The sequence below is a fragment of the Plutella xylostella genome, chromosome 24 (genome assembly GCF_932276165.1).
Source record: "Plutella xylostella chromosome 24, ilPluXylo3.1, whole genome shotgun sequence".
NCBI lineage: Eukaryota > Metazoa > Arthropoda > Insecta > Lepidoptera > Plutellidae > Plutella > Plutella xylostella.
Window position 1 is genome coordinate 1,950,566 of NC_064004.1, and position 22,638 is coordinate 1,973,203.

The 22,638-nt window shown below is 42.9% G+C and overlaps 2 protein-coding genes and 1 long non-coding RNA gene across 3 annotated transcripts; 1 reads left to right on the top strand and 2 right to left on the bottom strand.

Annotated features, from left to right (window-relative positions):
- Positions 1-7,149: 7,149 nt before the first annotated feature.
- LOC125490515 lies at positions 7,150-8,476 on the bottom strand. Its single transcript, XR_007267723.1, has 3 exons — positions 8,372-8,476; positions 7,946-8,049; positions 7,150-7,261 (listed from the first exon to the last, which is right to left on the bottom strand). It is a non-coding gene; the product is annotated as an uncharacterized LOC125490515 (long non-coding RNA).
- Positions 8,477-8,914: 438 nt separating this feature from the next.
- Positions 8,915-12,870, bottom strand: LOC125490468. The gene is made up of 7 exons (XM_048629726.1): positions 12,733-12,870; positions 12,047-12,272; positions 11,567-11,689; positions 10,973-11,187; positions 10,309-10,399; positions 9,680-9,768; positions 8,915-9,031 (listed from the first exon to the last, which is right to left on the bottom strand). The coding sequence occupies exons 1-7, from the start codon at positions 12,868-12,870 to the stop codon at positions 8,915-8,917; spliced, it is 999 nt and encodes a 332-aa protein (XP_048485683.1).
- A 3,974-nt stretch (positions 12,871-16,844) lies between these two features.
- LOC125490469 lies at positions 16,845-19,994 on the top strand. The gene has a single exon (XM_048629727.1). The coding sequence runs from the start codon at positions 16,845-16,847 to the stop codon at positions 19,992-19,994; it is 3,150 nt and encodes a 1,049-aa protein (XP_048485684.1).
- Positions 19,995-22,638: the final 2,644 nt, after the last annotated feature.

The window sequence follows — 22,638 nt, forward strand, 5'->3', positions numbered from 1 at the left end:
AGTTGTTTGTGTATAATTGTGATGTCGGGTCTATTGAAGTGAGTAGTGCGGTCTGTCAAGATTGCCCTGTCGAAATACAGCTTGTGAGTGTTATTTTCGAGGACAACTTCTGGGGCATATTTGTAGTAGGGTACAGGTGGTTGTGGTAGAAGATTGTATTTTATTGCTAATTTTTGGTGGATTATATTCGCAACTTGATCGTGGCGATGTTTGTAATCAGTTTGTACTATGGATTTGCATGCGCCTGTTATATGTTGAAAGGTTTCGGGTGCAGAGTTACATTTACGGCATTTATCGTTCTGTGAGCCTGGTAATTTCATTATGTGCTTTTGATAATTCTTCGTTTCTATAACTTGATCCTGTATAGCTACCTGTAGCCAGCTAGCTAGCTGTATTATTGTTATTATTAACGTAATTATTATTATTTACTAGTCTCTGGTCGCCTTGTTAAGGTAATTGTGGGGTATTTGGATATCATTGTATGTGGGTACCGTATAGTTATAATAAAGTTAGTTAGCGATTACTGCTTGTTTCATTGACATCACACTGGCGACGGGAGTGAAAAATAAACAAATATTAATAAATACGCGTGTGAAAAGTGGTTATCAGAGTGATTCGTTGTGTAATCGGTACTTTTATTAACGTTATAGTCGGAAAGGTGACGATAATAATGCCGATCGGTAAAATTGAGCCATTCGATCTGAATTCCAAACAATGGCCGGCCTACGTGCGTCGTGTCAAACAATTCATTTTACTGAACGAGATAAAAGCCGAGTTACAAGTACCTATGCTGATAACGGTCGTAGGCGAAGCGACTTATGCATTGATGTGTGACCTATGTGCTCCTGAAGACCCTGAGACAAAATCATTCGACACATTGGTGAAACTCGTGACCGACCATCTTGAGCCCCAACGCTCGGAAATAGCGGAGAGGCACGTGTTCCGTCAGAGGCGGCAGCGAGCCGGCGAAACCCTCACGGAATATCTTCAACATTTAAAACATTTGGCGGTCACGTGTAATTTTGGCACCAAACTAGAAGAAAATCTCCGTGATCAATTTGTGTCGGGTCTCGGAAGTGACGTCATGAGGTCAAGGATCTTTGCCGAGAAAGAGATCGACTACAACAAGGCAGTGGAGCTAGCTCTGGCGCTGGAGGCAGCAGACAGGCACGCGGAGGTCGCCAGCACGAGTGGCGGCGGCGGCGGCGGCGGCGGCGGCGGCGGCAGCGCGGCGGGCGAGGGCCTGCATGCAGTGCGGGGGCGGCGGGGCGGCGGCGGGGGCGGCGGCGCGGGCGCACCAGGCGCAGGCGTACGCTCCGCGCGCCCCCCCGACCGCGCCCCCGAGTCTTGCTGGAGGTGCGGCAAGGCGCACCGGTCAGATCGGTGCAAATTCGCAAATTACAATTGTGATGAGTGTAACCAGCGTGGTCACTTAAAGGTGATGTGCAATAAAGTGCGTTATCGGGAAAGTGCAAGGTCAGTTAAACGTCAAAATTATATGAGTGAGTGTTCGGATGACGAATTCTACCACATTAAAATTACTTCACAAGGTAATGAACCCTATTTTATTAAGCTTAAAGTTGACAATTGCATCTTAGATTGTGAAATTGATACGGGGAGCCGTATCTCGGCGATAAATTATGATTGTTATTTGAAGTTGTTTGGGCATAAGAGTTTACAATCAGATAATTTAATTTTACGTAGTTATGCCGGGTCACGAATTGATACTTTAGGGTTTATTTCTGTAACAGTGGAATTTAACGACGTCAAATCAAGTAATTTGTCATTATATGTAATTAAAGGTGGGGGTAGACCGTTGCTAGGCAGAGATTGGTTGCGAGCATTGAATGTAACACAGATCACTATGAATGAATTGGTGGATGATCCTTTCGTGAGCCGGCTAACTAAAGATTATCCAGAGGTTTTTACTGACAAGTTAGGGACTTGTAAGAAATCATTTCGTTTAGAGCTCTCAGATTGCAGCGGTGTGTACGTGCGCGCGCGGCCCGTGCCGCTGGCGCTGCGGGCGCGCGTCGAGCGGGAACTCGAGCGGCTCGAGCGGGACGGCTCCATCTACCGCGTGGAGCATTCCACCTTCGGTACTCCGATTGTACCCGTCATCAAAGAGAACGGGGATATACGCATTTGTGGGGATTACAAAGTAACAATCAACCCTAAGCTAAAACGGGATTTTTACCCGTTACCGCGGATCGAGGAGCTATTCGCTAAGTTGAGTAACGGGGAAGAATACACAAAAATCGATCTTCGACATGCTTATGAACAAGTTATGTTAGATGACGATTCACAACCGTACACAGCGATAACAACACACATAGGTACATTTGTGTATAGACGTACACCGTACGGGTTGTCCTGTGTGCCGGAAAAGTTTCAGAAATTAATGGAGGAGACGCTGCACGGGCTGCCGGGCACGGTGGTGTTCTTGGACGATATCTGTATCACGGGGGCTGACCGGGAGGAGCACTTACGCAATCTGAGGGCTGTACTCGACCGATTACGTCACATGGGTTTAACCGTTAAGTTATCTAAGTGTAGTTTTCTACAAAAAAGTGTAACCTATCTAGGGTTTATTATTGATAAGGAGGGATTACATCCGGATCCATCCAAACTCGAGGCGATAACCAGAGTACCAACGCCGAATGACGTCACGCAATTAAAAAGTTTTCTCGGGTTATTAAATTACTATGGTAAATTTATACCTAACCTTAGTACTATTTTGCATCCTTTACATGCACTTTTAAAAAAGGACGTTCGTTGGACCTGGAGTTCGCAATGCGAGAAGGCATTTGAAGATGCAAAACGTGCATTATTGAGTGATTGTGTACTAGCTCACTACGAGGAGGGGCGGCCGCTCGTGCTGTCGGTGGACAGCAGCTCGTACGGGGTGGGCGCGGTGCTGGCGCATGTGTTCCCGGACGGGTCGGAGCGCCCGGTCAGCTGCGCCTCGCGCACGCTAAATGATGCCGAGAAACATTACAGCCAATTAGACAAAGAGGCTTTAGCCATCTTCTATGGTATAACGAAACATCACCAATACTTATTTGGTCGAAAGTTTGTGCTCCGGACGGATCATAAGCCGTTGACATACATATTTGGGGACAAACATGGCATTCCGCAGACAGCGGCGAGCAGGCTGCAGCGGTGGGTGGCGCGGCTGGCCGGCTATGACTATAAGGTCGAGTTTGTGAAGTCACAAGACAATGGTCCCGCGGATGCATTGTCGAGACTACCGTTACCGTACGAGCGGCGGCTCCCCACTGCACAAACAATTGATTATATATTTTTGATGGGAGAAATATTGCCAGTAAATTTTCAAGATGTTGTTAAAGAAACTGAAAAAGACCCAACTCTTTGTAAAATTGTGTCTTATGTAACATTAGGCTGGCCTGTTTCCGCGGCTGATTGTAAAGAGGGAGAAAAAGAGTTTTTTGATAGGAAAAACAATATATTTGTGAATCAGGGTTGTTTATTGTATAAATATAGAATTGTTATTCCGTTGTCATTACGACGCAAGGTGCTGCAGGAAATCCACGAAGGTCACTTAGGAATGAATAAAATGAAAAACATTGCTCGCGGGTATGTATATTGGCCGAATATAGACCGAGACATTGAGGAGCTGTGCCGCGCGTGCGAGGCGTGCCGCTCCGTGCGGGACGCGCCCGCGCGCGCGCCGCTGCACCCCTGGGAGTTCCCGCAGCACCCCTGGCAGCGCCTACACGCTGATTTCGCTGATTGTGCCGGCAAACGCTTCCTAGTTGTGGTGGATGCCCACTCAAAATGGATAGAAGTAGTACAAATGTCAAGTACCACAGCTAGTTTCACTGTGAAGGCATTAAGGTCTATTTTTGCACGATTTGGTTTGCCTGCGCAATTGGTTACAGACAACGGGCCGCCGTTTTTGTCAGACGATTTTAAAACGTATTGTTTAAAGAATTGTATCAAACACACGACATCGGCGCCATATCGACCGCAAGGTAATGGGGAAGCGGAGAATGCGGTAAAAACTATTAAAAAATGTATTAAAAGGGCGGTATTTGAAAGCGAAGACATTACGATCGCTTTGGACAAATTTTTGTTTAACTATAGAAACTGTGAGCACGCGACTACGGGGGTGGCCCCGGCGGTAGCACTGTGCGGGCGCAGGCTGCGGGGCCGGCTGGACGCGCTGCGCCCGGGCGGGGCCGCCGCCGCCGCCGCCGCCGTGCGCGCGCGCCAGGACCAGCAGGTGGCGGCTGCCGGCGGCCGCGCCGCTGACTTTCAGGTCGGTGAGTCAGTTCTTGCACGTGACTATTCACAGAGGGGAGATAAATGGGTCGAGGGTCGAGTGACAGCGAAAACGGGTCCGGTTTCGTATACAGTGGATGTCGGGAAGGGCGCAGAATGGCGTCGACATCAGGACCAGGTCATTTCGGTGCAGAATAAGCATAAATATTCCTTGTCGCGTACTAGTACTGGTAGTGCGGGTTCAGACGGTACTTTGCTTGAGTCAGATGGCGGCGATGTCGAGTCGCGCTCGGCCACTGCGGGGGTGGATGCGGAGGAGGACACGCGCAGCGAGGCACCAGGCCCCGAGGCCCAGGGCCGCGCGGAGCCCGCGGGGGCTGCGGCCGCCGCCACCGGCCTCACTCCGCCTCCGCCTCCGCTGGGAGCCACCGCGCGCACACAGCGCGCATACCAACGATCGATTAGGCATAAAATATTAGAAATAGATTAAAATGTATTTGGTTAGTTATAGTTTGTATTAGTACTTAGTAGTTTATGTAAACTTATAAAAGGGGGGACATATGTGGGGTATTTGGATATCATTGTATGTGGGTACCGTATAGTTATAATAAAGTTAGTTAGCGATTACTGCTTGTTTCATTGACATCACAGTAATAAAATAAAACCCCCTGATATTAGTGCTAGAGCTTAAGTTAGTGTTAATAAGATATTTAAGAATATTATGTATTAGTATATTAATAATTTCATTGTATGCATTGTTTCTATGGACCTATTAGTTGCCTGAAATAAATGAGTAATAATAATAATAACAATAAGGTATCCATCAGGAATTCTGAGATAAAGGAAGTCCATCCATCCAGCTATCGAACGGATTAGGTTAGATTAGTCAAATCATATTAACATTTGGTTTTGGGTGATGTAGTTATGTTTTATGATAAGTGGTTTGATTGAACAAAGATTTATTCTATTCTAGGCCTTCTACAGCTAATAATGCAATTTTTATCAGTTTGACACTAGGGAGCCGAATCGTGAATACATCCAAGAGTGAGTTAAGCGCTAGGGTACAATTTCATCAGTGCTACTCACTAGGGCATGCAATACCGGTAATATTTTCAATACCGGTATTGAACTCAATACCGGGATCCCGGTATTAATACCGGTATTAGGCTTCCTTGTTATAAATGGCATATATTTTGTTTAAAGGTCGTATAGGGCAAAATAAAACAAGAAAAAGCAATCAAATTCTGTATTATGTAATATTTTTTACGAGAATTGAGTATTAGAGGTAAAATTTTAAAACGCATGGACAACAAGTAGGTTTCCAATAGGTATTAACTTTCAATACCGGTATTGAAAAAAGCGTGGATTTTGTCCGGGATCCCGGTATTACGCAATACCGGTATTGCGGTATTGCATGCCCTACTACTCACACTCTCCCCCTACAGCCACCATCACGCGCGTGAGGCGCGCGGGGGGCGGGGCGGCGGGGGGCGGCGCGGGGTGCGGGGGGCCCACGTCTATGTCCACTAGGCACCTGTGGCTCTATCGTACATCTATTATGTCACCCTATGAGGGTTCCGTATTTTGCTTTTGAGGTGGAAACAGATCCCTAAACTCTAATCTCTGGATTTTACTGTAAAAACTAAGATACATGCTAAACACCCGTTAAACATGGTGTATTTATTTGATATTTGTTTGTTACTAATTTACGGAAAAACGTCGTTTTATCCTGGAATTTCCACAGAAACACCTTTTACTGTTTTATATGTATTCAGCTTTAGTTAGTAAACCCTCTAGTGTATAATATAGGGTACAATTTTATGATTGCCACTTACCATCCCCCGCTACAGCCACCAGCACGCGCGTGAGGCGCGCGGGGGGCGGGGCGGCGGGGGGCGGCGCGGGGTGCGGGGGGCCCACGTCTATGTCCACTAGGCACCCTGTGGCTCTACCGTACATCTACTAAATCATCTTTTAAGACCTAGGTACATCTATTATATCCTCCGTACATCTATTATATCATTCTATGAGGCCTAAGGCTTTTGCTTACTCTAAACACGCAACCGCATGCAAATTCCTCTGTCCAAACTAAGTTACTTGCTAAACGCTGTCAATACACTGTCAAACGCCTTATAAATGTGTCAGATTTCGATTTATAAACAAGGTTACCAATTAGCCGATTACGAGATAGGTATGACACATTCTGTCTATTTCTCATATTTTGAAAGTTTCTTAAATATTGTTGCTCTTTTGTATGTTTCTACAGATAGCTAGTTACTTGATAATACAGGGTACAATATACTGACACGTGCCTCCTATAGCCACCAACCAATTTTATCCGTGAGTGTCACCGATATTCATCAGCTACATTTATAACCTAAGTTTGGGTGCCGAATTCCGAAGACATAGAAGAGCGTTTTAAGCGCTAGGGTACAATTTAATCAGTGCTACTCACACTCTCCCCCTACAGCCACCAGCACGCGCGTGAGTCGCGCGGGGGGCGGGGCGGCGGGGGGCGGCGCGGGGTGCGGGGGGCCCACGTCTATGTCCACTATGCACCCTGTGGCTCTACCGTACATGTATCATGTCATCCTATGAGGCCTAAGGCTTTTTTTCTTACCCTAAACACGCGGCCGCATACAAATATATCTGGGTGTTACTGTCCAAACTACTAAACTAAGATACTTGCTAATACCTGTCAGTACACTGCCAAACGCATTATGAATGTGTCAAATTACTTTTTAAACACCCATTAAACGATCTTTGAAGGGTTGTCGGTTGATAAAATATTGTAGTTTTCTGTTTTGTTAGTATCTATAGATAGTAAGTGGATCTCCCAGTGTAGTATTACATAGCCACTTACCATCTCCCCCTACAGCCACCATCACGCGCGTGAGCCGCGTGGGGGGCGGGGCGGCGGGGAGCGGCGCGGGGTGCGGGGGGCCCACGTCTATGTCCACTAAGCACCCTGTAGCGCGATCGTACATGAGGTTCTCTAGGTGGCGGTCGCCTATGCCTGTGGAGAATAAGTAATTAAAAGTGATTATAGGTCTTTGATGTAATGTCCATATCTGCATTATAATTATTACTGTTCCAAAGACGACGGTCGAATGGCGTAGTGGTTAGTGGCCCTGACTGCTATACCGAAGGTCCCGGGTTCAATTCCCGGCTGGGGCAAATATTTGTTTAAAGACAGATATTAGTACTCGGGTCTTGGGTGTTGATATTTATATTTAATATCTATCTATCTATGTATTTGTGTAGATATATCAGATGTCCGATACCCATAACACAGGTTCTGCCTAGCTTGGGGTCGGATGGCCGTGTGTGAAATGTCCCCACATATTATTATTATTATTATAAAAGGAAGCTGCGTTCCAAGTTGGTAGACTGTTCGCCTCCCACTAAGTTATCGGCATAAGGCTGTCTGTCCACCAGAGCGGAGCAAGTTAGCGGAGCGGTGTGTGAGGTGAAGACCAAAGAAATTGCATAAAAACTCCGCTCGTGGAAACTAAAACTGCCATGTTACATGACATTCATCACACTAATGACAGTTAAGCCGTATGCCACGCCATATAAACGATAAAGTATGTGAGGGTGAGAGATAATTAATTAGGGCCGCCATCTTGGATTAGTTTCTTTATTGACGTGGCTTATAATTAATAAAGATCAACAAATGATGGCATTAGCAAGTATTTACCTAATATCCAAGCGTGAATGGCGTTTGAGCCGAGTGTTTCGGCAAATTTGCGCTTCTTTTGCATGAAATCTTGTAGGGAACAGCTGTCTTCTTCAATGGAGGACCTGGCAGAAGAAAACACATTTGTTAGATATGTGTGAAACACTCCACCGTAATCGACGATATTTTGTTACGAACCAAATATTAATTCAAAAGAAATGTCTCGACTAAATAATACCCCACATTTTCCACTGAGCTCTTATTTTGTATTTATTTATTTATTTCAATAACTTACTATTAGTTCGGTTGGAAGATTTGTGACCTTATTCATTGGACCTTTAAACGGTTTGATAGTCAGCAAAATGCAGACAGTTTTTTGCTTTGTTTTTGTATGTGACCCACCCATTTTCTTCGTATATCGTTAATCTAAGGTATTTATGTAGTTACCTAAGCGCATGCACAGGTACTCTATCGCTCAGTTGTCGGTGCTGCGCGAGCGTGGCGGCCGCTGACGCCAGTATCAGCTCATCGTCGGGCGGGCGACGCACAGACAGCGTTATTTCTGTAAGTTAAATATACAGGGTGACAACATGCGCCTGTAGTAGTCCACTGCTAGACGTAGGCCTCTCCGAAAGAACGGTAACGGATGCGATCTATAGCTTTCCGTAGCAAGCAAAATGTACAGAGTATAATATTATATATGGGGACATCTCACATACCGCTATCCGACCCCAAGCTAGGCAGAGCCTGTAATATTACTAAAGATAGTTTTGCTTTCGAAACGGATTTAGGATAAGTATCTACTGATTTGTATGCAATATTCGTTCTAAAACCGTTTCTAAACCGGAACTTATTTTTAGTCTACGTTTGTATATTCAAATTCAAATACATATATTTATTTTTTAACATAGATAGGCATTACATGATTGAATGCATTTATGCAGGGATTGGTGGTGACACAACTTTCGCCGCCATTTTCACATCATTTCTTCATCTACACCCGCTATACTGACCGTTCAAGTTATATTTCTTGGCGACCATGCTGCGCACGGTGACGTGGTCCTCCAAGTACTGCATGACGGCGCAGTCTTCGCTTAGGGGAATCACCTGGACATAACAATAGCCTGGTATTTTATATTCATTCTTACTTGCCACAAAAGATAAACAATCTTTGTGTGTCTTTTTATTTAAATTTATTTAAAAACTTGGTTTTAAAATATAACATAATAAAAAATGAAATAGGTACATACTAGCAAATATTATTGATTTCGTAATTAAGTCATTTATTTTAGCTGTAGTAGTTTACTTGTTTAATAATATTTTGATTAAAAAGACACAGAATTATTGTTTACCTTTGTGGCAAGTAAGGACAAATGGATTATACAAAAAAAATATTGTAAATATTTGAGGTAGAAATATTATTATCTCGATAGATGACACGTTCTGCAGCTGTATTACGAATTATTTTGTCAGTTTTTCATAGGTATTTAAAATACTTGAAATAGGTATGTCAACCAAATTTTGAATTTTATGATAACTTAATAAGGTCCTATGGCAATGAAATATTTAAACTTTTTTACCAGTTAAAGGTAGGGGAAGTATGCAGATCTGACCTCCAACCTAAAGAAGGTTAGGAGCAATTAAGAAGAAGAACGGGTCAAGTAAATGATTGCATCAATTTATTTTTATTTTTTTATTTATTTATACTTTATTGCACAATTTACAATAGTAATAATGTATCAATATTGCACTCACATGATGACTCCCCCCGGCTGTAGAAGTCTGCACTCGGTTGAAATATGCCAGCGCAGTGTGGACAGCTGCCACGGAACGAAGGGGCTCCCCTGTAAATAACGATATATATTAAATAGTGTATACAGGGTGGTGTAAATACAAAGTATCTGAGTAACAAAAATCATACAATAAAAGAGTTAAAAATGTTTCTTCCGATTTGTTTACAAGATTAAATTTAATTTACTTAGTGCCAATTTCTCCATTCTCGGCTAGAGCATAACCAGGGAGTGGTGGTTAACTGTTAACACATCTGTCATGAATTTTATATGGAGATGACGTTTAATTTATAACTCAATCCCTGTCGGTTAGATAACCGACAATTGAGAAATTGGCACTTATGGTGGTAGATACTGATCAAACAGTTGTCTTCATCTTAACTTCATCATCATCTGGTTTTACATAGTGTATTCATTATACATTACTTATTATTATTATTAAACTCTTTATTGAACAAAATAAATTGTTACAAAGGCGAACTTAATGCTAGCAGCATTTTCTACCAGTTAACCTTATTGTTTATGACCATAACTATCTGTAATTTTAAAATCTTATTTACAGTGTTTGTCGCCGACACGCTAAGAAGAACCCACCTCTTTTGACCAAGAATCTGCGGGTGCGACCGTCGCTGCATAGCACTGATATGGTGCAGGGCCGTCGTATGGACCCCAGATACACTTGCACCTGCCAGAGAAAAATATGAAAATTTATTTAATATACAGGGTGTTGCAACAGTGTAGTAGAAAGTTTGTGGAAAGGTGGTCATTATGAACAACTTTACTTCTACGAATTTTGGAAATTAGTTGGATTAAACATCTTTCTTGAAAGAAATTTCGTTGGTCACTTGACTTTTGACTTCTTCAACAACCTGTAGAGAGTGGGAGAGGTGGTGTCGGACCTGCTTCTCACGAAAGAGTCGCAGGTTCGAATAACGAGACAATACTGCAAAAATCAATAATTTCTACGCTTGCTTCTTGCTACTATACTACTTTCGTACTCACGCTCTTTCATCTGGGAAAATCATTTAAAATGATATTTTCACAGTGCTCAAAAATATCTTGGGGATATATGCCTAGTGAGCCTGGTAAACAACCCGCGTTAGGCCAGCGTGATGGACTAGGCCTAAAAACCTTCCTTCCTTGGAAGGAGACCCGTGCCTCAGCAGTGGGGACGTGATGGGTCGTGATGATGATGAGCCTGGTTTTATGTACATAAAACTTTCGCAAAAATAAAACAGAATAATAAATAACAACATACCTGCTTTTCAAACCGAACCACCTCCAAACCATCCAACCTCAACAGTCTACTCAAACTCTTCCTGTCCTCTTCACTCGCACCAACACTACCACTAGTTAGAGCAGGACAGAGTTCCGATAGTGGTAAAGTAAGCGATGACTTCTGAGCACTAGACATGTCTGTTAGAACGTCGTGTATGGCTTTCCTGGCTTTCTTGTTGTATTCTTTGGTGTATTCTGGAAATTTTATGGCAATATATTGTAAGTGGAGAGTATCTAGAGAAAATGGTCAATAAGGATGCTTAAAAAATATGCTGGTAAAAGAGGTAAAAGTTTTTTAAAAAAATCTCAGATACTAAACTGATAGATTCTGAACCGTTCATCACAGGTCAATGTCATTGTAGCTAAATTGTAATAAAAAATATATTTTACAATTTAGCTTTGAAGGGTTTCTCGTGGGAATTCCGAGATAAAAATTAGCATATAGCCTTCAGATATAATTATGAAATTAACTGTGGTGACTTAGGGAGTCATTCTGAGCAAAAGTGTTTCAGCATTATTGCTTGGGGTGAACTGCCAGTAATAGCATTTTAGCATTATTACTTATTATACATACCATAGTCTTGTATATCCTTGAGGGCGTCAGTATATTTGGTTAGCAGTTGGAACGACGGTCCGGCGAATTCGTTATTAGTCAATGACAACATGACTTTGAATGTCGCTTCAAACTTGTCGCCATCTGAAAATATTCAAATACGTAAGTAAGTAGTAGTAGTAAGTATGCCGTACTTGTAACTACCTCAAAAGGATAAAAAAATACTTATAAAGGATTGAGGGGGTTATTTTTATATTTTGTTTATTATTCTTGAAAACATAGGCTCACTACTATATACATTTATTTGACAAACTGACAAATCACACAAAGCACAGAAAATAATACAACTCAAAATAGGTTGCTGTCCAGAACGTCAAAAAGACACCAGCTCAGCATGTGCTGTAGACAATATGGCCAGGCGCTGGTTTTCAGCTAGCCCTTTTTAAAAATGACTGAGCCAACTCCGAATTACTCCAAATCTATTCTACTTATTAATCTTACCGTTTTCCTTCAAACAGCTGTCCAGTTCATAGCAATATTGGGACAAACTATACGCCGGATCGCAAACGAGTTGCAAACACAATTTAAACTTATTCTCGGCGCTATCTTGACTGATTTTGCTGTTGATTTTCACGTGTTTAAGTAACACTTCGCGAGGGAATACGTGGGATATTCTATTCAGTTCCGATAGAGTGAATTCGTTGAGAGTTTCCGAAATAGCCTCGATCTGAAATAAAATACTCTCGTTTAGGTACTTATTATAACATTTTCTCTTTACTTAGGATGTTGCATAACTTAGGGGTAGTTCGATCTGTGGTACACTTTCTGAAATCCGTCAGAAAATTATCTACACCAAAGATAGAACATTATTCCAACAAAGTTTCTTAAGTCTTAGAGCAAAAGATATTCACAATCACCCTTTTATTTATTTATTTATTTATTTAATTCTTTATTGCACAAATATAAAAATACATGTACAAAAGGTGGGCTTAATGCTAAGAGCATTTTCTACCAGCCTTTTAGTCGTCCACTTTCGCCTTATAAACTTTTTAACACCCTTAAGAAAAAAAACTTTAGTAGGCTTAGGAAGGCAGTTTAGGCCTTGGGTATACGCACAAAGGTTCCATTCGAGAGAGCTATGTGCAACCTACTTACACCCCCACAGATAATATAATAAGTATAAATACCTTAGTTAGCAAATCCTCAGCCACATCTTCGTCCAAAACGTCCCGGTATTCTGCCAGTCGGTCTAGTACTACTGAGAGGAACATTTCAGACTTTTGTGAGTGTTTCAGAGCGAGGACGCGACCGAAGCACGACACCATTGATGATATGGCAGCCGTCTGTTGTGATTTATCTGTAATAATTTAAGTAAACTTATAGATAGATAAAGCGTTTATTTGATCCACTTTCTTACATACACAACAAGTCACAATGAAAGATATAAATATTTGTACTTATAAATAAATAGTAGCTATGATATAGACAGGTTTGTACTTAGCAGGTTGTGTGTTGGAGCGGACCGAAAGGGTGGAGTATAGATAAGAAAAAAGTCTTTAACCAGGTCCCGCCTGTTGGATTAGTCGATCGAATTAAAATCGGCCAGTAGGGAAAGAGCAATGATCGGGTTTTCTCAAAGGATCGTATCAGAAATGTATTGTTAGATTATTTTGAGAAAGCAACAGTCATATCCGTTGAAAAAAAACCGTCGCATTTTATGTAGACGATTTGTCGAATGGCACCAAGACTTCAGACATAATTCTAACTAATTGCATAATTGTATCATCTCTATTTTATGCTTGTGGGTAAGTAATACCTATACTATAGGTTACATTTGCTTACCTGTACAGTGTTCCCAGTTATCATTATAAAAATGAAGAGCTATTTCGTAAGCTGACTCCATATCTCTCATACATTTATTCGATATTCCACTGTCTTTGAGTATACTGTCCGCTTGTCTGTCAATGTTTTGCAAGATGTCTTCAGTTTTCTGTGTGGTTAAAGCTGAAACGCAATATGAATATACATATAAACACAGGGTCAAAATGTATCACTGATAGTAAATGGCAGCATGGTGGTTTTCGCTAGAGGCTCCACTTTGTATGCGAGTAAACGTTTATACAGGATGTTGCAAAGAGGGTATAGTAAGTCGAAACCTAGGCTTAGTATACCCTTTTTGCTACACCCTGTATTGTATTCGACAAACTATTAAACGTGTACTAGACGTACAAAGTGTAGATTGCAGAGGATAGGGAAAAATTACGTGACTCATGAGTCAGACGCATAAAGCCGAGCTTAAATAAGGCTAGGAGAAGAGAAGTAGAAGTAAACATAAAGCGGGTGCAGCATTGCACCGCTGCCTACCGCGAAAGGGAAGGCATTAGGATAAAAGGTGTAACATGGTCAAACTTACATTCTAAATCGTTGTTCAGCAATAATTTAATTCTGTTCATTGCAACTATCACATCCGGTGTGGTCTTGTCTTGAAATTCTGAAAGTCCTTGATCTGAAAAATGAAGTCAATCGTACTACATCCACTTTTGGTATGTGCGAACAATGCAAAGATTCCAACAAGTTTGGGGAGATTATTTTTGCCTTAACTGGTAGCCGTGATGAAGAAGACCCTTTACATGAAAGAAGAAGACCTTCTCGTTAGAGAAGTACTTTTTTTTTGTGTTGCCACTCGTTTCTATTGCAAAGTTAGCGTTGTCGGATTCTACGATGGTCATTGGGTTCTGATAAACCGGATTTTCTTTGCTTCTAAACTCTTACCAGCTTTAGCCAGAGCTTTAGACAGCGTTTCCGCGCAGTTTCTGCTCAGCCCCGCGGTGCGTAGAGCTGCTATGTGCTGATACAGCCACGGTAGCGTTTCACTCTCGTTCAGATCTCTGTAGGGACGATAATAGTGTGATAAATATAGGAAACAAAAGACACAAAGTATCTACGAAATGATTAAATAGCGAAGGTATGCTTCATTGGGACAGTTATTCAGTTATTGACCTGTAGTGTAGGCAGTTCATGTAGTAAGTAGTAGTAAAATGGCGGGAATCGCTTTTACACTACATATTATTATAATCTATTAGCGCCACCAATTCTATTCAGAAACTTCAGTAAAGGTGGTCTAGTAAAGATTGCTTTCTTTGTACTGTTTTATAAGTTTACTATTTATAAGTTATTTTGTATTTTTTTGCTTTCATGGTGCATAAAGAGTATTCATATATCTGTATCTCTGCATATGCCTTACCCAGCATTCCTCTTCAAGCAGCCCAGTACACTAGCGGACAGGTCGGCCGCGCGCTCGCACCACCTCAGTTCGTGCGAGCGACACCGCGCGCGATACGCCCGCGACAGTACCGGCTCGCTGTCGTTGGAGTCAGCTAGCTGGGATAGGTACAGGGATCTGGGGAAATAATTCATCATCATCATCATTAGCCTACAATCATCCATTTCTGAGATATGCCTCTCCCAAGGAGCGCCACAACACCCGGTCCTCGGCCGTCCTCACCCAGGCACTACCGGCTACCCGCCTAATAATTCATGGTAGTAATAAATGTTGGGAGTGGTGGTAAAAAAGTAGGGTAAACGTCGGCTTTTTAAGTCAGAGATGTGGGTTCAAATCCGCCCCTGACTGGTTTGGGAGTACAATGTATTTCATCACTCATACGGTGAAGGAAAACATCGTGAGGAAACCTTTAATCTAGATTTTGTTAATCTAGAACTCGCGATGTACCATCAGCAGCGTGTTAGGAAATGATCCAAGCTTAGGAAGGAAGTTTAGACCTTGGGGATATGCAGAAAGGTTCCACTCGAATAGGAGTTATAATAGAATAGAAGATTAAAATTTTAGTAAAATCTCTTGAAATAAAACGTGTTGCAAAACTAGTATAGTAAGCTGAATGTTGGTGACTCAGGGGTTCTTTCTGAACCATCCCCTTTCTGCTTCCTAAACCACTTTGGCAACACATCTGTATACCGTACCTGTTCATAAGTCTCACGGCCCACTTGGCTACGCAGTCCGAGGGCCGGATGTCTCTGGGCAGTTTGTTTATGTCACCCTCTGTTACTATACTGTGCCATTCTATCGCTTCGGTTATCTGAAAATTCATAATGGTTTTGTTTGTGGAAAATAAATAAAAACAGTCCTTACTTAGCTTGCTTATATTAATTATGTATATTAGCTACAAATCTTTAATAAATATTAGGTATACATACATTTCTTGGTTTTTATACAACGTGCTCTTACGGTGATGGAAAACAAGGTGAGGAAACCTGCACGTGCACATCTAGATTCTAAAAACACGCTCTCACTCTTTTTTGTATTACGTATCACGCTCTTTGGTCGATCTTCATGACGACCGAATTGCGTAGTGGTTAGTGACCCTGACTACTGAGCCGAAGGTCCCGGGTTCGATTCCCGGCTGGGGCAGTTATTTGTTTAAACACAGATATTTGTTCTCGGGTCTTGGATGTGCCCGTAAAATGGCAATAGGCCCGCCCCCTATTACATTGGGACTAACATACCACTCTGGCGAAAAGTGGGTGCATTAATGCACCTCTGCCTACCCCGCAAGGGAGTACATTAGTACAAGGCTGAGTGTGTGTGTGTGTGTTTTGATTCTTCATTATTTAAATTCCACAATACTTACGGCAGAATTCTCAAAATTCCTCTTAGGCCAGACGTCAAGTTGTTTCGTCCATTCGAACTGTTTCTCTACGAAATTGTTGTGATCCAACGAAAGCCGCATTATGTTGAGCCACGACGGAAGCTCTGAAATAACGTATAACTCACTATAATGTATTTTTTCTTACTTGTCGTAGATTTTGATCTATCTTGGAGTGTCTCTTTATTTGAATTAATTTAAAAACTAAGTTATAAAATAAAACATAGTGACAAATGAAATACAAGCAAAAAATATTGATTTCGTAATTAAACCATTTATTTTGGCCGTTTTAATTAAAAATACACACAAAGATTGTTATCATTTTTAGCCAAATAAGAATGAATACAGTATACATACACAGTATAAAGATGAACAGTAATACACTAAAAAACATATATACAGACGAATTGAGAACCTCCTCCTTTTTTGAAGTCGGTTAAAAAGTAGCTTAACGCTTCCGTCCCTAAGTTATGAAGGCAGATCTTTAAAACTACGCAACGAATTTTGTTACGTTTTTATTTTTATTGATAGGGTGATTTAAAAGGAAGAGTTATTTATGTATCTATGTATATTCCCGAATTCCCACGGGAAAACCTTCTAGGGCGAAGCTTATTAAAACCTCCGGCAAGCAGGAAGACATGCTTCTAAGAGACCCTGCGGGCAACACGTTATCCCCCCAAGAGTCGGCGGAACTCCTAGCCAAGACATTCTACCCAGATGACTCCGTAAGCACCGACCAACTATTCCATGCGGAACTGAGAGAAAAAACAAAGAACATACCTCAGGATCTTAAAGATGACGATCCACCATTTACTGCCGCAGAAATAGACCTCGTGCTACAAGCAATGAACGCAAAAAAAGCCCCCGGATCCGATGGCTTCACTGCCGATATCTGTGGCGCAGCCATTCAGTGCGATAGGGAGGTGTTCATGGCGATAGCCAATAAGTGCTTATCGTTTAAACATTTCCCATCCCAATGGAAAACGGCCCACGTGGTTATCTTGCGGAAAGCTGGCAAAGAGGACTATACACACCCAAAATCCTACAGACCAATAGGGTTACTCTCAGTTCTCGGAAAAATTGTTGAAAAACTAATGGTCAGTCGCCTCCAGTGGCATATCTTCCCGACGCTTAACATAAAACAGTACGGCTTCATGCCTCAGAGAGGAACCGAGGACGCCCTCTATGACCTCGTAGAACACCTAAGAGAGGGAATAAACAGTAAAAACATCGTCATTCTCATCTCCCTGGACATAGAGGGTGCTTTCGACAACGCATGGTGGCCCGCTTTAAAACATCAACTGACAAAGAAAAGGTGCCCACGAAATCTGTACGAGATGGTATGCTCTTATCTCAGTGACCGAAAAATCAAGGTCAATTACGCTCGTGCAGCATGTGAGAAGGGAACCACTAAAGGATGTGTCCAAGGCTCCATAGGAGGACCGACGTTCTGGAACATCATACTCGACTCACTGCTACACAAACTAGAGGCTGAGGGAGTGTATTGCCAAGCTTTCGCAGATGATGTGGCCCTTGTCTTCACAGGTCAAGCAGTAAACACCCTAGAGGAGTCAGCGAACAAAGTACTAAATGGAATAGTGGAATGGGGAACTCGGAACAAACTCAACTTCGCACCGCATAAGACCAACGCGATGCTACTAACAAAGAAGATGAAGTACGATCTACCCCAACTATCCATGGCTGGCACAAAAATTAATCTCGTAGAGGAAATAAAACTGCTGGGCCTCATCATAGACCGCAGGTTAACTTTTAAAGCTCATATTACCGCTCAGTGTAAAAAGGCAGCGGATATTTACAAACAGCTAGCGCGAGCGGCGAAAGTAACCTGGGGACTTAACGGTGAAATTGTGAGGACAATATACATCGCAGTAGTGGAGCCCATCATGACATACGCCGCAAGCGTCTGGTCGGAAGCCGTTGAACTGGAAATGAACAAAAAACAACTGTTCTCGCTGCAAAGAGGTTTCGCGCAGAAAATATGCAAAGCCTACCGAACAGTGTCGCTCACATCTGCACTGGCACTATCGGGATTGCTGCCTCTCGATCTCAGAATACAGGAGGCAGCAAATCTGTACAAATCCAAAAAACTTTTGTCAACCGACTACCTCCCGCCAGGCAAAGAGCTCGAACGGAAAGTAGGGTACCTGGACTTACCACATCCGTCCACACTTACCTCTACCAACTACGAGTTCTTTGAAAACACCAACCCGTTGCATACCGGTTCCCAAATCTTCACGGATGGAAGCAAGATAGAGGGAAAAGTCGGCGCCGCCCTAAGTTGGTGGGAGGATGGAAAAGAAAAACTGTCCGAGACTTTTGGTCTCCACCCGTCGTGCACGGTCTTCCAATCGGAACTTTATGCCCTTCACAGGGCAACAAGACTGGTGAGCTCTAGTACGGATAACAAAGTGAACATCTTGAGCGACTCGAGATCATCACTCGATCTGCTCCGAAATCCGAAACTGAGCCACCCCCTGGCAAGAAGCATAAAGGAAAACATTGCGAGGGTCGTGTGCGAGGGCAGGGAGATAAAAATGTTCTGGCTGAGGGCACACATTGGAACTGCCGGGAACGAAAGAGCCGATGAGCTCGCCAAAACGGCAGCTCTACAAAGCACCTCCCACGACTATGACAAAGTCCCCCTGTCCTATGTCAGGAAAAAGATCAGAGAGGAATCGGTCCGGAAATGGCAAGACCGATATGCGACATCCAGTACAGGAGCAGTCACGCGTAAATTCTTACCGGATGTCAACCAAGCTTACCGGATTACGCGAAGTGCCAAACTGACCCCTGCTCACGTACAAATGCTGACTGGACATGGGGGGATGGGAGAGTATTTGTACAGATTTAAACTCAAAGAAAGCCCAGAATGTGAATGCGACCCCAACATCATTGAATCGGTCTGGCATATAATTCTCGACTGCCCCCGTTTCCTTGCTGCAAGACAAGATCTGGAGACATTGATAGACAGGAATTTGGTGGAGTCAGAATTAAAAGATATTCTGGCAGACACCAAGCATAGACCTCATTTTCTATCTTATTCAGATCGTGTCTCCAGAGTAGCAGCCAGGAGAAACAGCACCATACCCCGCCCCGACCCGCAATCAATACCAGTATATCAAGCCTCAGTCACAACCATCACAGCACCACCACAAGCAACTCCTAAAGAAACAGCAACACATCAGCTGTTGGATTGTGGAGAAAAAGGAGAAGCTAGACTAAGACTCCGAAGCGTGGCTCTGTTCATGGACGGAAGCAGTGAAAGACTCGGCATCAGCTTCTGTATCTCAGGGGCGCGAAAGAGCGTGGCCATATCACCCGGCCTAGCCTCTCTCCTAAATGGGAGCACATCGAAGGCTACCATGAAGCGTAAAGCCTACGACGCATTGCCAGTAACCCTAGTGGGAAATCAGCCCTGCAGACTAGTGCGATGGCGTAACAAGACCATCGCACTATTCGAGTGGGCCGACGACACCCCGTTCGTTCAGGCATGCTCATGGCTCAGTAAGCTTGGAGAGATAGCGCTAGACAGTAACGTCCCCAGGATAATAAGCGTAGACGCAATGGTGATCGAGTATAGGAAAGGCGAAATTGTTGACCAGCTGGGTTGCCTAAAAGCCTCAAAACATCATGAAATAGTGGTGTACGAGGACAGAGGCGAAGATCTAAGCTTTCTCAAAGGTCATATACTTGCGAGGGGCATTGACAACTGCCACCAACAAGCCGAATACTTGGACACCGGATCTGACGCCTACAGGAGAGGATGACCGCTGGGGCTGTCGCCGCTTCAGAACAACGGAACATGGAAAGGAGGATGCACAATTTAACATCGCAAGGGCGTGTCCAAGGGTTCCTCCAGGCTTTTAAAGCAGCTGCCTCAAGCCTTATAGGAAAACCACAGAGGACACCCGAGAGGCGCCAAATCTCCAGAGAACCTAAAACTGGAAAAAGGCTTGCCCAGAGGAAAATTACTCGAGCGGATATGGGCCAGGTGGTCCCACCGAAACTGAAAACAGCTACCACCTCAAACGACCATCTAGAGAATGCCGCCATCGAATTTATGGCAATTACAACCGCCACAAAGCAGGTAAATCTCTTGTCCTGCAAAACGATCATGCAGACCTACAGGCAAGAGAACGAAAGCCGGCTAAAAGTTTTACTCGAGGAGGCCGAAGCCTGCATATACGATAACAGTAGTTGCCAAGTCCTCAGAGGCAAAATGACTGGAGCGTATATGGCGGCTTATAGCGAGGAATGCGGATTCGTGCCCTGGGAACGCAACATCCCGAAACTCACTCTCCCACACAACAACCAAATGGTGGTCGTAGCTCAGTGTACCAGGATTATGCTAGAGGACAAAATCCTAGCAAAAGCGGAAACCATTAACGCTACCTGGAATAGCTGGACGATGCCCACCATCGCTTGGGTGAACGGGGTACCTGGATGTGGGAAGACAACCTGGGTGGTAAATAACTTCGATGTGAGCAAAGACACCATTATCACCACGACAACTGAGGCGGCCGTCGATATACGAAACAGGCTAGCGCATAGGATCGGGGACATGGTTAGAACTAGGGTACGTACGATGGCATCAGTCCTAGTAAACGGCTTTAGAGAACATGTCGGATGCCAACGCCTGATAATTGACGAGGCCCTGATGAACCATTTCGGGGCAATCGTAATTGCCGCCCGCCTGTCCCGTGCCAGTGATATTGCTCTAATCGGAGACATCAACCAGCTACCGTACATAGACAGAGAGAACCTATTCGAACTAAGGTACAGTCGCCCAACACTGGTAGCAAACATCACCCAGGAGCTGTTGTGCTCATACAGAAACCCTATGGATGTTGCATACGCCCTAAGAGAAGTATACTCAGGCATATACGCAGCCACAACGCGTATCCAATCCCTGCAGCTGAAAAGGTTTACAGACGCAGCAATTCCAAAATCCCAAACCAACACTCTATTCCTGACGCATACACAGGAAGAAAAAGAGACCCTGACCAGCCAAGGGTTTAGCTTAGATAATAATAAATAATAGAAATATGTATTTGTTTGTTTGCCGCCATTTTATTAGTAATGTGACAAGAGGTGACCATAGACTACATAGAGGATGACCATAAACACATCATTACCTCACGCAGTAGTGGCGCTGTCGAGGCACACCTCCGCCTGCACCTACTATGCGGATGACACCGAGGACGCTATCGGCAACCTCGCTAAAACGGCAATAACAGCACCGAAGAAACGGATCCTCGAGTACAACCTAAAGATGGCAATAAAAAATCGGGACAAAGAGGTCGTTGCCCAGCAATCAAGGCTTTTGGCAAGGCAAAATGGAGCGGAATAGGAGAATTTTGATTTTAATTTTATATTGACGGCCAAACCGTATTGCATGTATTTTATAGTTTTGTTATGTATAGTATATAGCATGTTTTTTATAGTTTTGATATGTAGGTATTGTATAGTATATCATGAATTAATATTATCTGTATAAGAACTAACCAATAAAATTAAGATAGTTTTAAGAACACTGTCACACATTAACACCAGGCAAAACAACAGCGATGACAAAAGGAGTGTGTGGCCACTGACAGGCGTCTGTTAAGTTCTCTGAAGACAGCTGACACTGGCCCTACCCTTCAAATGTTTGTTGCCATTATAATTGTAAGTGTGACTGTGTGAAACAAAGAAAAAAAAAAAAAAAAAAAAAAAAAAAACAAGAAATGCACAACTGGGGGTTTTTAGTCGGTTAAAGGCCGACACTACCTGGGTCCCCTTCCCAGGTGTCTGTGTAGATTTTCCTCCAGGAGTGCAAAAAAAAAAAAAATTATTAATAATATATAGGTATATATATATAAAAGATAAAATATATATATTATAAGCTTCCACATTGAGTAGTGAGTAGTTAAAAGATGAAGACAAAAAACAACCAAACTCTCACATTATATTAATCTCTCAAAAAGGCACGGACATAAAGTCTGTGGAGTGATGATAAAATCTTTAAAAAAAAAAAAAAAAGCTTATTAAAAAGATCACACACACTTTAGGATACATATTCAGCCGTCATCAAAATTTTGAGTTACACGACAATGTTGCTGTCCAGATGGAAAAAAAGGCACCATGCTCAGCTTGTGCCGTAGATAATGAAGGTATAAACCAATTTAATCGCAAACATACCTTCGGAAGAGCTGAAGGCAGCTGCGAAAGTGTCATGGTCTGTCCAAAGCATTGGTAGTGATGATTTTTGTATTTTTTTCTTCTCTTGAATAGTGAGAATATCCCAGTTGGATAGTTTGTCAAATGTCGATATTAGATCTGTGAACAAAAATACATACATATGCACTCACGACTGTAATACCCGAAGGGGTAGCCAGAGGTGGCTCACATATCGCCGTTTTGGGATAAGTA

What these genes read in the sequence shown, in the direction of transcription:
- LOC125490469 (XM_048629727.1), top strand. Translation starts at nt 16,845, where the DNA reads ATGCTTCTAAGAGACCCTGCGGGCAACACGTTATCCCCCCAAGAGTCG.
- LOC125490468 (XM_048629726.1), bottom strand. Translation starts at nt 12,870, where the DNA reads ATGGTGTCGTGCTTCGGTCGCGTCCTCGCTCTGAAACACTCACAAAAG. An exon ending in CAAGGATATACAAGACTATG is followed by an intron (nt 11,188 to 11,566) that starts GTATGTATAATA and finishes TAAAATTTCCAG; the next exon opens with AATACACCAAAGAATACAAC. An exon ending in CAGATTCTTGGTCAAAAGAG is followed by an intron (nt 9,769 to 10,308) that starts GTGGGTTCTTCT and finishes CGTTATTTACAG; the next exon opens with GGGAGCCCCTTCGTTCCGTG.